This window comes from Hakea prostrata, chromosome 6, assembly GCF_041222555.1.
Source record: "Hakea prostrata isolate BN-2017 chromosome 6, UWA_Hpros_2, whole genome shotgun sequence".
Classification (NCBI taxonomy): domain Eukaryota; kingdom Viridiplantae; phylum Streptophyta; class Magnoliopsida; order Proteales; family Proteaceae; genus Hakea; species Hakea prostrata.
The window spans coordinates 20,322,210-20,340,021 of record NC_142605.1 but is presented as its reverse complement, the minus strand read 5'-3'; the positions used below and the strand labels follow the sequence as shown (position 1 = coordinate 20,340,021).

Genomic DNA, 17,812 nt, shown 5'->3' with positions numbered 1-17,812 from the left:
TCTCAGTTCTGACGCCGAGGCCACCCCTTCATTGCATGCCTTCCATAAAAAACTCTTGGTCTTTGGGTAGATTCTGCAATCCCAAATTGCTGCGCAATGATTAGTAGATATCTCTTCCCACTTATGCAATTTTGATGAAGAGGCGATAGCCGTTTTCTCTCGTTCTTGGGTCTCAATTTGGAGATGGTATGCATCCTTGACTGTAAATTTCTTTGATTTGCTACCACCCCACACTTGCTGGTCTTCTGATGGAAACAATGCCATTTTATCTTTAGTATGGCCTCCTTCTCCCTCTCTGAGAATCATCTGTTGATCAGATCCTGATTCCATCTTCTTTGTTCTTGTATTATCAAATTAGACACCCAAACAATTGGACAATCCAATGTTGGTCTAGATTCCAATTTGAAACCGGGTAAAGAGGGTATCCATTGATCCTCCCACAACTTGATTTTATCTACTAGACCTATTTTTCAGATGATCCCCATTTTTAAAACCTTTCTGCCCTCCATAATGCTCCGCCAAGCCCAAGAAGGAGAGTTTCCCAGTGAAGCCTCCAAGAATGATGATACCAGAAGTAGCATTAGACTTTGTTTGATTTTACTATTGTCCCTATTGTTAAGGGGTCTAGATCATGTTGGAAATAAGACAATGGTAGCAAAGTATAAGACTAAAATAAAAGTGATAAGAGTAATATGATTGACGTGAATAATAGTATCTTTGTAGAATTTGAAGAAGAGATCTACAACACCGTTGTGGATCTTCGAGTATAAACATGTACATGAGTTGAGTCATATGAAAATGTACTTTCCTTAAGATATTTGAAGGTAGCAAAGTATAAGACTAAAATAAAAGTGATAAGAGTTATATGATTGACGAAACATAGTATCTTTGTAGAATTTGAAGAAGAGATCCTGCAACATCGTCATGGATCTTCTAGTATAAACTCATACATGGGTTGAGTCATATGAAAACATACTTTCTTTAAGGTATTTGAACGCTCTCTTATAGTGTAGACCGGATTGACTACGACGTCCTCGCCTCCAAGATAAAACAACTCTTAGTCCCAATGGCATGCACTCCAAAGGGCAATTACTTGTAAAGAACGTCCGAAGGTAGTATTCAAAAATTCTTTGGTAAAACACACACATACTCTTTTGGTAGAAAAGCAAGAGATTAAGATCAATATATGATTGTTGTTAGAGAAATTAGGGACCAATTCTTCTCTTTATCTATAAGACAAAGAGACACCTACAAAGGGATATGTCTCAAACCATATTTTTTCCCTGCAAAGAGAAGAGTTGGTCCCTAATTGCTCTAACAACATCCTTTGGGAATAAGCCACTATAATCCTCTATTAAGGGTTATCTCTTTCCTACAAGAAATATGTCTTAAAATATGTATCAAAATGTGTTCTCTAATAGTGGAGACTTCCACGGTTTTTTTTTTTTTACCTTTTTGGGTCCATTGTCCTAAAACCTCGCCAATATAAATATGGCAATTTGAACCAACTGCAACACCATTAATGGATCTTCTAGTTTGCAACCCTAAATCTTATTTTATGAGCGGCCCTGAAGGGAATCCCTCTCTCTCCTCCTAATGGCGCCATTTGTCACGTTGAATCAGGTAGTCATATTTTCTGCTTCAGCGTCAAACCCAACCATTTTATTGGTTGAACATTCCTCCGGTTCCATCCGGTACTAAACAATTTCCTCTGTTGCTTTGTACTCCTGTTGTTTGGAGTCCAAACATCAGTTGACCTTAGATCTTATGGAAGAATGGCCAAAAATCAAACAAAATTCACAATGAAGGAAAAAGGCTTAGAAAGTGGAAGAAATCCACAACCATCCTCTCTTATTCTCTTTCTCTCCACTAGTCTCTCTCTACTGATCATTAAAAGAGAACAAGAGTAAACGAGACACGAAAAACCCACCAACATATAAACAATAAACACATCCCCCCGTTTAATCCAGAGTTCCAATCTTATATTGCCATATAAAAACGAAGTCTTTAGTTTTAGAGTTAGATAAAACGAAACCCTATACTATTTTAGATCTTTTAAGGATTAGCCTTTGCAATAGTATCTAGGTCTTTGATTTCTCTTTTGGTTGTCTCTCTTCTTGGGTTAGCCTGACTAGTATCCCTTCCTCTCTCTCTTCCCTGGCACTACAGTGTTCATTACTTAATAATTTTAGTTTATCAGTCTTATACTAAACTTGAAATACCTTAAACTTGTTGAAAATAAGACATAGGCAACAAATCATAAGACTGAAATAAAAGTGATAAGACTTAATCTGATTGATACGAAAAACAGTATCTTTGTAGATTTTGAAGAAGAGATCTGTCAACATCATTATGGATCTTCGAGTATAAACACGTACATGAGTTGAGTCGTACGAAAACCTACTTCCCTTAAGCTATTTGAATGCCCTCCGAATTGACTGTGGCGTCTTACCTCTAAGATAAAACATGGACTGGCATGCAGTCCAAAGGTCAACTATTTGCAAGGAACATCCAAAGGTAGTACTCACAAACTCTTTGGCAAAACACACATACACTTCGGTAAAAAACCAAGAGATTAAGATCAATATATAATCATTGTTAGAGCAATTAGGGTTATCTCCAAAGGATATGTCCCAAACCATGCCTTTTTCCCTTAAGGCTTGTTTGTTAGTCATTCAAACAAGATTTTCCATAGATTACCCATTGTCTATTCAGGTATCTAATAGGGAATAACATCACCTCTAACCCTTCATTATAAAACACATAATTTTTTTTTGAATTTCATAATTTAAAAAATAAATTAAAATTCCAATAGATCACCTTTCTTTAGGGGAGAACAATGTTTTCTCTTGACATTTTTTAACCAACTAGAGCTCCCACCTTTGAGCCATTTTGTCAGTATTCAAAAGTGAAACCACTTTTATTTTGTGGTTGGGAAGCAATAGGAGAGCACATTATTTCTCTCCTTTTTATCCTACAACTAGAAATAAAGATAGTTTGATTGAGGTTAAACAACTTTTCATATTTACAAAAACTCATCAAATTTACTTAATGAGGCCCAAATAACTCAATGGGAGCAAAAACTTGATTTGGTGAGTATAAACCCTAACTCAAAATACGACGACTAGATTTTGGGTTAGAAGACTTCAACGACCAAGCACACAGTGATACAAAAAGGAATTACCAATGGTAAACTGCTATGTTGAAATCTTTGAAGATTAGAACGAATAACCACACCGATTTGAAAACCATTTGTACTATGTGTGTTCTTAGATGTAATTCGAATTTGTAGAGGCTTCTGTTTTTCTTTTTCTTTTTCTTTTTCTTTTAGGTTTGGAAATTCCCCCTTTTTTAGCATTTCATGTTTTTTTTTCCTTTCAAGTACTCTTTGACGTTGAAATCGAAACAAAACCCTTATTTTGCATAACGGAATCCAAATGTTTTTCCCTTTTCTGTTGTTTCTGTTTTTGATTTGACTATAATAGAACTGAAGTTTTAATTTGTGGTTTCTTTCGCAACCATATTTTCTAAATTTGCTCTCGTCTTTGTGTCTGCGTTTTAGATTTTGTCTTAGTCACCAACAGATCATTTTCTTCCACAACTGATGATAATGTTAAAGAATAAATAGAAGATTTGGTTCTCAAGCAGGTTTTAGGATTTTTCTTATGCTGTGATTGCTGGGTGTATTTTGGGTTAGATCAGATTCACACAATCTTGTTTTTGGCTCGATGGGTTATTTGGGCTTTACCATCTGAATTTGATTATTATTGGGGATTAGTTTTTAAATTCAAAAATTATTTTATATTACAAAACTACTTTTATTTCTCAATCGTTAGATGAAAGGAGTGACATGTTACATTCCTTACGCGGGAGATATCCGCACATACGATAACAAAAATATCATTGGATTCATGAAATCCAAGGATTTTATTTTATTTTTCCTAAAAACATGAATTAAGCAATTCTTGGGTATTTGGTGAAGTCCATAGATTCCACCCTAAGGATAAAATTAAACCTACGATCTCTTCTCCACTGAGAAGTATGGATCTTACCACTCAACCAATCCTGCATTGACAAACAATTAATTTTTTGAACCATGAATGTATAATATATGCATTTGAAATCTCATTTCATTTCAAAATCTTGGATTCATGTAACCAAAGAGGCCCTAAAATTCCTTGTAGAGAGCAGACTAAAGCGTAGTCTGTTTGAAAAGCCCATGCCACCCCCAAGGTCAGAATGATCAGCTTTTGGGCACTCACCACTCTATATATTATTTCATGGGGTCTGGACGGTAATGAATCCAGATCATCACCTCATCAAGGGAGCAAAGAGTGCTCCCCGACGGCTTTACCACCACAAAATCGGTGGGCCCCACAAGTAAAAATTTGTGGTGGTAAAACCCCTGCCCCCCTGTAATTTGTGGTGGAGCAGCAAACGGAGCACAAACGACGGGTTGAGGATCCGGACTGGGTTGAGGATCCGGACTCGACTGTAATTATGTACCTTGTCGTGCTTAAGCTTAACAGCTTAAGCGCAGGCGCACGAATGCACGATATTGATATTGGGTCTTGGCCCTTGGGCTTGGGCTAGTGATTCCAACTTCCGGCCCAAGCTCATCATGATCAGTTCGTTATTGATTTATTTTGACGTATGCCGTGTCTGAATAGGACCCGTACGATTCGAATCCCTCCATTTGCTTGCGACCCAAATAAACGCATTTGGTATGCTATGATTTTTTTTCCCGTTTCCATTTGCGATTTCTTTCTTTCTGACAGAACAAACGAAGCAAAATCCCTAGTCTTGTGAGTCTCTCGCTCAAATCTCCTGACGGAGAGAAACTCGGATCCAGAGGCTGGCGTCTGAAGACATCTCACTCTGTGGATAAATCAGATCATCATTCCTTCCTCTCCATTTCTCTGGTTCTTTCGTCTACCAGAGGTTCTGTTCACACTTCCGCGATCGAATTCTCTGGTCTAAGCTTATGATTTGTTGATTCTAGGGTTTTCTTATCTTTCCAGGTAATCACTCCCATTCCATTCTTGGTCTACTTAAATATCTTTTTCTTTCTTTTCTTTCTTTTCTTTCTTAACTTTTAATTCTAGGGTTGCTCACGGATCTTAAAACTGTCCAGATCCAACTCTCAAAGGTCGCACTTTTATAAGCTCCTTCTAAATTGTTAATTATTTGGCCAGGATTTCTTATCGTTTGGTTTTAATTGATTTTATAGTTGTTTATTATTTGCCTTGATTCAGTAATAAATCTAGGATCTGTGTTTTATTGTCTTCTGGCAGCTGCCAAAAATTTTCTTTCTGAGGTACAATGGCCATGATCGATGAGCCGCTATATCCGATTGCTATTTTAATAGACGAATTGAAAAATGAAGATATTCAGCTTCGGTTGAACTCTATCCGTAGGCTTTCCACAATAGCTCGCGCTCTGGGCGAGGAGAGAACGAGAAAGGAATTGATTCCTTTTCTTAGCGAGAACAATGACGACGATGATGAGGTACTGCTTGCGATGGGGGAGGAGCTTGGGGTGTTCATTCCTTATGTTGGTGGGGTGGAATATGCTCATGTTTTGTTACCCCCGTTGGAGACTCTCTGTACTGTTGAGGAAACCTGCGTGAGAGAGAAAGCAGTGGAGTCCTTGTGCAGGATTGGTGCTCAGATGAAGGAGAGTGACCTTGTGGATTGGTTTATTCCTTTGGTCAAGGTAGTTCTGTTTTCTGATTAAATACATGATTGTTAATGTTCTTTTCCTCTTTAAGTTGTTTTTCAATAAAGTGCTTGGTTGTTGCCTATCATGTTTAGTGGGGTTTGAAACTTAACCAGTTAATAACAGAAAATGGTTCTGACTCAAAATTGGATGAGTTGGTGGACGTTGGAACCATTTCCATTACCATGAAGGGTGGTGTTACATAGTTATCTTTTAGAATGCAATACATCACACTTACGATGAGGTAGTTTCACAGTCCTTGAGAAACTCGATTGGTTGTCCTAAGTATTCTAGAGAAGCTTGGGTTTTAATGCATTTAAAAAATATTAATTGTTTTTCTTTTGAAGTGGGAAGCTTTCAATCTTAATGATACTGTTTGTTGAGTTTCTCATGACTGGGAGATCTATGGAGATAATAGATCCTCCTATCCAAAATGTCATTTGGGCTTTGGGCTTTTGCATTGAGCGGGTAGTTCCATTCAACACCTCCCTTCCCTTCCCCTTCGCCATACCCCCCTCCCCCACAAAATAATAAAAAAAAGGAACAGAAAGAAAGAAAAATATAAACGAAAAAAAGGAAATACTGATTTGATTCTTGTTATCATTCCTTATTCCTTGTTTTTATTGTTAGAGCTTTCTGTTAACATGTAATAATTTCTTACCTTCAGAGACTGGCAGCTGGTGAGTGGTTTACAGCTCGGGTTTCTTCATGTGGATTGTTTCATATTGCTTATCCAAGTGCACCAGAGATGTTAAAGACAGAATTACGGCAAATATACAGCCAATTGTGTCAAGATGACATGCCAATGGTGAGGAGGTCTGCTGCATCAAACCTTGGAAAGTTTGCTGCTACTGTTGAACCAGCCCATCTAAAGGCGGATATAATGTCAATATTTGAGGATCTTACGCAGGATGGTATGTAGACTGACACATGTGATAGTTCTCTAATTTAATCAAATAACAATGGGGTGTTAATTCTGTGCTGATATTATACTTCTTTTTGTATCTTAAACTTACTCTGTTTAATGAATGTTCAGTTTCTACTCAATGACTTTGAGTCACATGGTATAGTAGCCAGGAGTAACCTAGACATTTGTACATTTATACTCGTACACATTGTAGCAGTTGTTATGTTGTTTCGCCAGCCATAAAATATAACAGACTTGTAGAGGTAGTGGGGAGACTTTTCTTATCACTAGTGCTAAGATTGCATAGTAGAAGGAAAAAAATAGTGTTTCCTGCTCATTGCATTAGGTGTTTTCTAGTGATGCATACTACCACAAGGACTTCTAGTTTGCCTGCCCTGCCCCCTCTTTTTTTATGGGGGTTTTTTTTTTGGGGGGGGGGGTAACAAAGCCTTGTTAATAACAAAAACAACGATGTTCAATATAATTCAAGGTATTAGGTGTTTATATATTATCCCATAAAGAGACAGTAGTGAAATATAGGTAGATCCTATGGTGTAACTCTGTGGCTCACCCAATTGTGATAATGAATGCTGGTCCATGTCCATGTTTTGAAATCTCTAGAGGGTTTAATGAGAGAACTTTGTTTTACCTTCTTCTTTAGTCTTCAATGTTGTATTTGACCTTTTTGGTGTATTGGTGTGTGAGAAGGTGTCTTGTGAGGTTTGTGGATTTTTTGTGCGTGCGTGTGTGTGTGTGTATATATATATATATATATATGCGTATAACAGGAAATGGATTAAAACTGGTGGTAATATCTTTGGGCTTTGGATGCCTAGTTTTGGGATCATTGTTCAATATTTGTTGTTTGCCTTTTCTAGCATGCTCAAGCACTTACAAATTATGATTCATTTCAGATCAAGATTCTGTTCGGCTATTGGCAGTTGAGGGGTGTGCGGCACTTGGAAAGTTGTTGGAATCCCAGGATTGTGTTATTCATATTCTTCCTGTCATTGTTAGTTTCTCCCAGGTATGCTTCGCATGATACCTTCCTTGCTGTTCCACTTTATTGGGGCACAGGTGTTCTATCATTTCTTGAAGCCTTTTTCTGGAATATGTCAGGAACGATGACTTAATCAATAGTCATAACTATGTTTTTCTCTGTCTGTTACCAATGAAGTATCTTTTTCATTTGTTGATTGTGAAAAATTTACTTTGTGTGGTGTATTTGAAGGGAATTATTAGTTTGAGTTCAATAAAGCCTTTAGTTGACAACTGTGTGAGAGAATTAAAGCAGAATTTTATGATCTGGGGAATGCTTGATCTTGTAGAATCTTTTTTTTTTCCCCTCATCATCCATGGAACGACACAAATTTCTGTGTACTTGGGTAATTTGTTATGTTATTGCTGTTTATCTGCTTCATGTTTACCTTTAGGGGTTATATATTGACATTGATTAATTCTCTGCTGGTAATCGTTTGATTCTTTTATGTTGTTAAGTAGTCAGTTTAGAGAAGGGCAGGTGCTTGTGACATCTGTGTTGGTTATAGTAATTTTAATGATGCGTTGGCCTGGTTTATGCAAGTTCCTGTCAGAATTGCTGTTTACTGATGCTTGATGTTTTAATTCTTGTATGTGAATATGCCATTTTGATTGTATAGTTTCACAATATGTTACTTGGTTCTATCCAATGGTGGTGTAATTAGAGTTCAGCTTCCTTGATTTACTCTACTCGTGTATGGCTGTTTCTCATTTCCTGGGTCCTACTATCCAAATTATATTTGAGAGATCGAGATGTGTGCCTAAGTCAAAGACCAGCCCGTAGAGATAAGTAGGAAACCTGCAATAGATTTGACAGAAAAGAGGGGTATGAGACAAACCTTAGAGTTACAGTCTATGGTGTTACACAGCAGTCCTCACATACATGATCCATTGAGTCAGCTGTTCACTCATTAAGATAGGGTTTCTTTGTTAAGGGCTCCAAAGGACTAAGCTTCACTTGGATCTTGCTTCAGAAGGCTCCAGCGATCAGGACGGCCTTAAGGGAAAATCTTCTTTTGGCAGTTTTCATGGCTGCGAAGCTCTGTCATTGGCTCAAGGAATTCAGTAGTTGGTGAAGTTCTAGTCCCAGGTAGTTAGCCATGAGGCCCAACATGTCTGGATTTCAACTTGGCTTCCAGGTTCTACCCCAGGCATCTCAGCATTACGCCAGGCAAATATTTCCAAGTATAGTTAAGGAGCTGGATGTATGATTCTGTCTCTGATGAGAGGCTGGCACTTGGGACAATGGGGCGAGGGTTGTCTTATGTTATGTTTTGGATGTGTGTCTCTGGCTTGAGTTTTCAAAACATCAACTTGCTAATTTCATTTTTTGTTCTTGCTCTTCTATCTAATCAATCCAGAGACATGGTTTTTGTATTTACCCACAAGTTGGGTATTGGGAATTGTAATGGTTTTTTGAGTATCTCTGTGGTCCTGTATGGTAACTTGTAATTATGATGATTCCACCTCCTGTCATGTCCTAGTCAAGGGGAGATGCTAGTGTTTCTCCTTGGAAAACTATGGGTGGTGGAAAGCAAGTTGCTACTTGAATGGAACATTCTTGATACTTCAGCACCCAGTGTACAGTTGATAAAGCAATTATTTGGAAATCTTATATCTAATTTCTAGTTAGATTTTTGTTTTTAATTATTTTAATTTTGTCTTAGATCTGTTCTCTTTTTCCTGAATAGGACAAGTCTTGGCGTGTTCGATATATGGTAGCTAATCAATTGTATGAGCTTTGTGAAGCCGTGGGGCCTGAGTCTACCAGGTACTTGTCCTTTTTAACGAGAATCTAATATTTTTTGTTGTCGCATCTGGTCTATTGTGCATTTCTTTTTAATTCTCTGTGTAGTTGTTTTTTCCTCCCTCTTTCCTCTATATTTTGCAAACTTCTTTTGTGGGTTGATGAAGAAAATCATGTTTAGTTCTTCATTTCACAACTATATCTTTTGACCAAATCCTAATTTTTCATTTTCTCTTGATTTTTCCTTAATGTTCATAACCATCATGGCTCACAAGTAGGACCATTTATAGGCTTATCAATGATTAATTTGATGCTGATATGTCTATTGTTTAAGGTCGGACCTGGTTCCAGCTTATGTGCGGTTACTTCGAGATAATGAGGCAGAAGTGCGTATCGCAGCTGCAGGAAAAGTAACCAAGTTTTGCCGGATATTGAATCCCCAACTTGCAATTCAGCATATTCTTCCTTGTGTGAAGGTGTGGATGCCGTATTAGATTTTTGCCCCCCCCCTCTGGTGGTGTACATCCCTTATAGTTTTCTTGTTATTCAGCTGTCGGGCTGATGCTTTCTTGTCTCATGGCTTCCTAACCATTTCTGTAGGAACTCTCATCAGATTCTTCTCAGCATGTTCGTTCTGCTTTGGCTTCAGTGATAATGGGAATGGCACCTGTTTTAGGAAAGGTGAGATATGACCCGTGGTTATAGGCACTATCCTCGTAAAGCATATACTTTAGTGAGCTTCTTCGTGGGTTGAGTTCTCTCACCTTCCCTGTAATTTATGATATTTATCTAAAAGGTATTCGATTTAATATGTTCTGCTTAATACTTTCCAACTCCTCTAAGACTGCATGTTGCCTCAGATTTTTATTTTTTGGGAGTGGGGGGTGGGAGGTGTGGTTTGGAGACAAAGCTCTCTCTTTAGCTTGCACGGTTACACAGAACAGAGCAGAGAAAGGAATGTGGTGTAATCAATGGAAAGCTTGCCTGCATTCATTTTTTGTTCTTTCTCACAGAATTGTCTTGGCCTTTTATTTATCTATTTAGTACAGAGATTTCACTGATTTGAGGTTGCTATTGTCAATTATCTTATAGTTTTGTGAAATGTTCACATCTTGGTTAATGTTGCATTATTTGTGCATTTTTGAATCGCAAGTTGGTGGTTTTTTTGCACCCCTTTTTTGCCTTAATATCTCTTCTTCAATTTTTTATTTATTTATTTTTTGATTCTATGTGGATAGAAAACTTGGTTTAAGTTTTTCGAACATTCTCTGAGGAATATGATGCATGTCAAAGGATTGTCAGAGTGCTGTATCTACTGTATTCATTTGATCTTTCCAATTTCTGTTACATTGTAACAGTTTTTATTTTCTGGGTAGCAAGGCTGGATGAAGCTTGTTAGACCTTCAACTCCTCCCGCCCTTCTCTTCTCTTTCTGATTGTCTTTTCTTGCAGTGTCTTTTAGTCTCTACCTCACTTGTGTTTCAATTTTTGATGCAGGAAGCAACAATTGAGCAACTTCTTCCTATTTTCCTATCCCTTTTGAAAGATGAATTCCCTGATGTCCGACTTAATATCATTAGCAAGCTTGATCAAGTGAATCAGGTTTGTCATTCTGTGAGTTCTTGGTTTAATTTCTGTTATTGTTGTTGATAATTATGGATGACCCAAAAATTTCTTTTGATCCTTTTCTTTACAAAGGGAATATAGTAGGGGAAGGGGCAAGGTCAGAGAAGTTGAGGATAAATTTGTCAAGGTCAGAAGATTTAATGGAAGGCTGGGTATGGTTGTCAAGAGATGGATATATATGATAGAAAAGAAAAGAAAAAGAAACTGTTTAGATTAGAAAAGTAACGAAACGAAACCAGAGAAACTGCTATTTGTTTGGCTAATGTATAAACTAGAAAAGAAGAAAAAAAAACTTGAGATAAAGGAGAGACTTTAAAGGGAGGGAGGAGAAGAATATCGTTAAATGTGCTTAGTTCTTGGCCTTGAAAAGTCAATTCTTTTTTTTTTGGGGGGGGTGTTTGGTAGGATAAAAATTCACAAATCCCAATGCATTTTCAAATTCTTAGCATGGAATCTTCTATTCATCTATAGTCAACCAAATGCATAGGAAATTCCAAGTCCTATGAAAAAAGTGCAGAATGTGTTCCTTTTTCTTTCTTATTTGTCTCTGGACAACCAAACACTGCCTAAATGTGAAGAGTTACAGAATCCAAAGGGAAGTATTATTTATCTGTCTACATCTTTGAATTGTGTATATTGTTTATGGGGAAATCTTAGTGTACTAAGTTCTGTTATATAACTAATCACAATAAGACAAAATTTTCAATGCAACAGTCTGAGGTGAAATTTATGGGGAGAAACTTAATTTTGCATGAAATATTTGAAAATAGGCTAGATGGATTGTTGGACTCTCCTTCAAGCTCTTAAAGTTAGGATTTAGGTTTAACTTCACTTGACCAGGTTCCAGAAAGCGTGTGTATTGCCCCATATAGGGCAGCCTCTCAAGTCTTCCGTTCCTTGCTGGGAACCTCCCAACATCGTTTGAAAGACTTGATTATTGTATCATTCTTCAAGCCCCGTGGGGCGTAGGTGCCCCATTGTGCATAGGTGGTAATGCATGCTGTTGTTTGGAGAGAGAGAGAACCTCATGTGGACCACTTTAGCTCAAGTAACAACTCGGTGTCAATTCTGTAATTCTAATGAAGTTCAAGGAACACAAGAAGCATATGTAGGTGGAGGTAGAGCTGTATGTGGTGAGTCTAATTTTTGAATCCAAAGTAAAATATGGATAAAGCATGAATTAACCCCAAACTCTTAAGATATAAATTGGACAATCAAATAGGATGTAAGTATTGTTAAAAAGGACGACTCCCTCGTTTCATCAATGAAGAACCAGCAAACAGTGGAAACCTAACATGCTTCTATGGATTCCTACAATATTCAATCCAGAGATTAACTAGAGACTCGATGTTCTGATGGGTCAGAAATCAGTTTTGGTGGCGGTAGGAAAATAGATCTCTGTCAAATTGGGTCTCACAGTGGGACATGGTATTAAGGGATGAGGTTCTAACAGTTAGATCGCCAAAGGGAGGGGCTGCCCTCCACTAGCCTTGTCAGGGAAAGGAATAGAGATTCATGTCCAAAAAGGTTGCTGCTGGTTCTATTAGAGCAGTTCGGTAGCAGGAAAAGGCACTATTGTGAATTTTGCAGAACATTGGAGCAAAGATAAGTTCTATTCAATGTAAAAAATCATGGGCTAATAAAATAACCATACATCCTTCAGAGAAACTAATAGTGTACTTGCATTTTGAAAGGAAAATCTATCCAAAATGGGAAAGAAATAAGAAATTCTGCCCATAATTGGAATGTATGTCCATTTTAATAAAAAAAATTAACTAGCTGGAAAAGGTGTTACGTATGATTTTCCATTTTTGGGTTTGTAGTTCTATTCATTCAGGACTATCCTATCCTGTACACTCAGAAATAATTACTCAAATTAAGAGAACAAAGTAGTCCCGTATTTTTACTTCTGTTCATTATTTAGGCCAATAGAGTGGTTTATTACAAAGAAAACTTATTGGACTGAAGGCATAATGCATAAATAACCCAACCCTAGCTCCTATTTTCACTAAAAGACCCTACGATTTGTGTTCTGTTTGGTGCGGTCTCCCAGATTATAATTCCAGTGTATAATGTGATTGTACATATGAACTTTCTCGTACACATTTAAGTTACAGGATATGGTTATTATGATTTTCAAAACTGGTTGGCACTGACATCTATGAGTGACATTGCTAAAGTAACAGTTGAGATCTGATCCATCTCAATGGCAGAAAGCCAGAATATTGAAGGCACTTGAATGCGCATGCTATCTTTTAGCCAATATTGAAACCAAATCAAGTCACAGAAGTATGTTGGAGTTTGAACTATGAGTCCTCACTGAACTTGTATGGATGTGTGTGTGCTTTTGTCAACATTGAATTTGCATATTTTTTTGTTCTTCGTTTTGTTGAAGTTTTAATGAAGGCTGTCCATTCAGGTGATTGGAATTGATCTGCTGTCCCAATCATTGCTACCAGCCATTGTTGAGCTTGCTGAGGACAGACATTGGAGGGTTCGGCTTGCAATTATAGAGTATATACCATTATTAGCAAGTCAGTTGGGTGTTGGATTCTTTGATGACAAGCTTGGTGCTCTTTGCATGCAGTGGTTGGAAGACAAGGTTTGCCAATTTTACAATGACAATAGGCAATTGGAATGATGTAATTAAATAAGATGTTTGCATTGCTAGTATATTTTAGTTGCCAATAAATCCTCTCTCTTTTAGATTTTGTGGGCTTTCATTTCTTTACCCAATAGTTGGCAATGCTGATGAAGAGTTGACGTGTTATCGATAATATCCTCTGTAATATTTTTTGTCTGCTTATCCTGGGTAGATATGTACTTCAGGTCTACTCAATCCGGGATGCTGCTGCTAATAACTTGAAGCGTCTAGCGGAGGAATTTGGTCCAGATTGGGCAATGCAGCACATAGTTCCCCAGGTGTGTTCTTTTTAAATGATGCAACCCTTATTTAACCATGGTCATAAGCTTCTTTTGAGCCTATGTTGGTCCATAGTACACAAAAGCTGTGCTCATGGAGGACGTTGTGGCTCTGCACCAGCTTGCATCAGGGTTTTACCTGGATTTAATTATTGAAAGTATAATTAGAATCACAATGCTTTTCTATGTTCTTATCATCATGGGCCTATATACATGGTGTAAGTCTAAATCGTTATAAACCTTGTGACAGCAAAGAAGTGGTTTTAGCGGCCAATTGTGACATCTCTTAGATTTTATTTCATTGTGACTGGTTATATGGCAATTTAACTTCTAGAAGCTGCAATTGTCTCTTTCAGAAATTTGTTTCAGGATGATAGATGTTGATATAATGTGTAACTGTACTATTTTGATTATTTTCTTCAGTGAGTTGAAAAAAGTTGGGGTTAGCTCTTATGTTTCCACAAGCAATAATACACATTAGTATTGGATGCTGGAAGAATTGCCACAAGGGTTTGTTAAGTATGGAGGGTGGACCTTGGTGCAACATTGAGGTTGCTTCATTGTCAAGTGGTCACAGGTTTGAGTCTGAAGCACCTCTCTGCAAAAGCAGGGTAAGGCTATGTACCTCGTGATCCTTATCCACCCATGTAGTGGTGGGAGTCTTGTGGACTGGGTTTATGCCTGTTTCAAGGAAGAAAATTTCTGTTTATAGTGGGCTGAAAATCTCATATACAATTGAAATTGCTTGGTAAGGCCTGAATTCTTGTTGAATGGCCTGAACATACTGTAGAAGATATTGAAAAAATCGGAAGCCAATCTAAAGGTCAGATTTCTGTTGTGGAGGAATTTCTCTCTAATTAGGGGACCAAAATCCAGGTAGAATTTCAGGAAATTTGGTAGTGAGGATTTTGGGATCCATAGTAGAACCAACTAATGAACTGATTTATGGAATACATATAGGAGAGAAATAAACAGCATATTCTGATATCAGAACCTGTTGAGTTAAATCAGATAACTGGCACTCTGGAGAAGTATAGTTCCGGTAGGAACCTTAGATAGATATGGCATTTTGGGCAGTTCAAATATAGGAGGATAGTCCCTGTTTTGGGATAAGAGTATGGTGGAAAATTCAAAAGATGCTTGACATTCAATTGGTTTAGGGCCTGTTTGGTTACTTGAGTCAGGAGATTTCAAAAATCTGGATATTTCAAATCTATAGATTTCAAATCTGTGGAGTCATGGTTCATAAAATTAACTGTTTGGTTATCCTAAATCTTTGGAATGAAATTTGTAGATTCATCCTGAACACAACATTTATTGAGTCTTGGTTCAAATGTTTAATGCTTTTAATGTTTAATTTCACCTCATACCTATAAATCTACAGATTCTCGTTTTTAGTGTAAAAAGGTGAATCTCTAGATTTCATGAATCCAGGGATTTACACAACTAAACGGGTATAAATCTCCCATTTGTGAATCCAAAGATTTCAAGTCTCTAGATTCATGTAACCAAACAGGCCCTTAAGGGATCCCATAACAGGAACAGAAATCAGAGTTCAGAGAATTATGACTTTAGAGATACGTGGTTGCCATAGGATTTCTTAAACAGGACCAACTCCAGAGGCTGAACCAAAAGTTCAGCTAGGGAAAACTGGTCTGGTTACGATCAGAAACGTGTCAACTGAATCGAGCAACAGCGGACGAAATTGCACAATATGAACACAGAATTTGAAGCATGAGCTAAGCTGAAAGGTACAAAATTTGTAGCAAACTCTGCTTAATACATGTGCAGGTTGAGTTAAAATTCATATGCAATTATTGTTTAATTTTTTAAAAGATGGCATGGCATGGAATGGATCCTTTTGTGTGTCTAGAACCTTTGGTTGCTCCTTTAGATTTTTTTGGTACTTTACTTAGAGCAGCTTGTTGACAAAGTATTCATGGCAGGTTTTAGACATGATTAACAACCCACATTATCTGTACCGGATGACTATTCTACATGCAGTTTCTCTGCTTGCACCTGTCATGGGGGCAGAAATCACGTGTTCAAAGTTGCTACCAGTTGTCATTAATGCATCAAAAGACAGGTTGATACACAATTACTCAATCTTGGTCTATACTGCAGTTGAAATTATCAATGATTTAAGTCTTTTGTTCAGTTTGTTGAATGCTTGACTGAGGGAACTTCCTTTTTACAGGGTACCCAACATCAAATTCAATGTGGCAAAGGTGTTGCAGTCCCTCATTCCTATAGTTGACCATTCTGTGAGTAGCTCAATCCAGAGTTGTTGCTGGTGTGACACTATAAGTAGAATGCTAATCTGCTAATTTGCTGTCCTTGTTGTGAATTCTTCCTGAAACTCTAGGTGGTAGAGCAGACAATCCGCCCGTGTTTGGTGGAACTAAGCGAAGATCCAGATGTAGATGTGAGATTTTTTGCAAGCCAAGCTCTTCAGGCAAGTGATCAAGTCATGATGTCTAGCTAGACATGCGTTCCTCTTGAGTAAAATTATCTGAAGTTCGAGGCGTAACCACATCTGTCTTGGGCTGCTAGGATCTTGTCAGAGCTGATTTCATTTTCTTTTTTTTTTTTTGTTTCGGGTGCTTGAGTGTTACTGTATCCGCTCAATTAACACATACGAGCCTTTTTAGTCTACTTTTTTACAAGCTAGTGCCAAAGTCTGATCTTATTCTTGCCTAGTTCCAGTTGTACCACCGTTGTGAGATAGAAGGTAGAAACCAATCGAGCTGTATGAGCATGACCATGTGAGTTTGTCACCTACTCTTGGTGAAAAAAAAAATGCTTTCATATATTTAGGAAGAAATAGCTTTCGTCTGGTTAGTATTTCTTTCAGACGGCGGTTCCAGCTTTGTCTTCCCTCCCCTTCCCCCACATTCACTTTTTCCCTTTACTGTAGATTTATTTATTTTTTTTTTCTTTTTTAAAGAGAAGGTGGAACAGGGTGTTGTTTTTTGGTTGGTTTCAGAATTTTCTCCAAGTAAAGGTTTCCTGTGGATTATACGGTGGTGGTGTTGACCACTGCCAATGTGGAGTCTTTTCATGGATTTTCCTGGCAGATAGACTGCGTTTGAAGACTAGGTTTTTCCCTCCGGTGGATACCTGTCTCAATTTGGAGTTGTGAAATTTATTCACTTTCGGCTTTTAGAGTGTCCTCTAAAAGTCGTCTTCGTAGCGCTCGTCTACTTCCGGGATTGGTTTAGGGCCTGTGTTTGGTTATATAAATCTAGGGATTTGAAATGAAATGATATTTGAAATTTATAGATTTCAAATTTATGAATTCATGGTTCAAAAAATTAATTGTTTAGTTAGCCTCAACTATATCGAAGTTCATAGAGTTCTGTTGGGTTATTCCGTGTGTGTGAGTTTGTAAATTTCATCAATTTGACAATTATGGGGGAATTCATGAATATCACCCAATGCTCAAGAATGACTTAATTTATGTTTTTAGGCAAAGAAATGGAATTTTTAAATTTTATAAATGCAAGGATGTTTTATAAATAAACAGGCATAAATTTTTGCTTCATGAATCTAGGGATTAGAAATCTCTGAATTTAGATAACCAAATTGACCCTTAGCCCATTTTGTGTCTGTGATTCTTTTGAGAATCGGAGTGTTCACTGTTAATTTGGGTTGACGACCAATCCCATTTTGAGCTTTGGAGTTGGAATATTTAGTTAGATTAAATTGAGTTTAGAAGTGTTGATGTGATGCACAGCGTTACCGTGGATCGGTTTACTATTTCATCTTCAATCCTCCTTCCCTTGGCGCAGTTTGTGCTGGACTCAGCAACCCTAATGGGAAACGCACACAGAGTCAATGCAATCTAAAAGGAG

At 37.5% G+C, this 17,812-nt stretch overlaps 1 protein-coding gene across 2 annotated transcripts; it reads left to right on the top strand.

The window, feature by feature from the left end:
- The first annotated feature begins 4,731 nt into the window (after positions 1 to 4,731).
- On the top strand, positions 4,732 to 16,802 carry LOC149012508 (uncharacterized). Of its 2 annotated transcripts, none has more exons than XM_089157947.1 (13): positions 4,732 to 5,021; positions 5,295 to 5,715; positions 6,386 to 6,632; positions 7,540 to 7,652; positions 9,355 to 9,434; positions 9,745 to 9,886; positions 10,011 to 10,091; positions 10,908 to 11,012; positions 13,456 to 13,638; positions 13,866 to 13,958; positions 15,905 to 16,044; positions 16,156 to 16,222; positions 16,324 to 16,802. In XM_089157947.1, exons 2-13 carry the CDS (start codon positions 5,323 to 5,325, stop codon positions 16,441 to 16,443), a joined length of 1,764 nt encoding a protein of 587 aa, XP_089014073.1. In that variant the 5' UTR covers positions 4,732 to 5,021; positions 5,295 to 5,322; the 3' UTR covers positions 16,444 to 16,802. The 2 variants fall into 2 exon arrangements, with proteins under 2 accessions (XP_089014073.1, XP_089014074.1); XM_089157948.1 differs by lacking the exon at positions 4,732 to 5,021 and adding an exon at positions 5,074 to 5,149.
- Positions 16,803 to 17,812: the final 1,010 nt, after the last annotated feature.

Coding starts and splice junctions, on each gene's coding strand:
- LOC149012508 (XM_089157947.1), top strand. CDS start 5,323: ATGGCCATGATCGATGAGCCGCTATATCCGATTGCTATTTTAATAGAC. Junction 16,045..16,155: donor ATTAATGCATCAAAAGACAG/GTTGATACACAA, acceptor TCCTTTTTACAG/GGTACCCAACATCAAATTCA. Junction 16,223..16,323: donor TTCCTATAGTTGACCATTCT/GTGAGTAGCTCA, acceptor CTGAAACTCTAG/GTGGTAGAGCAGACAATCCG.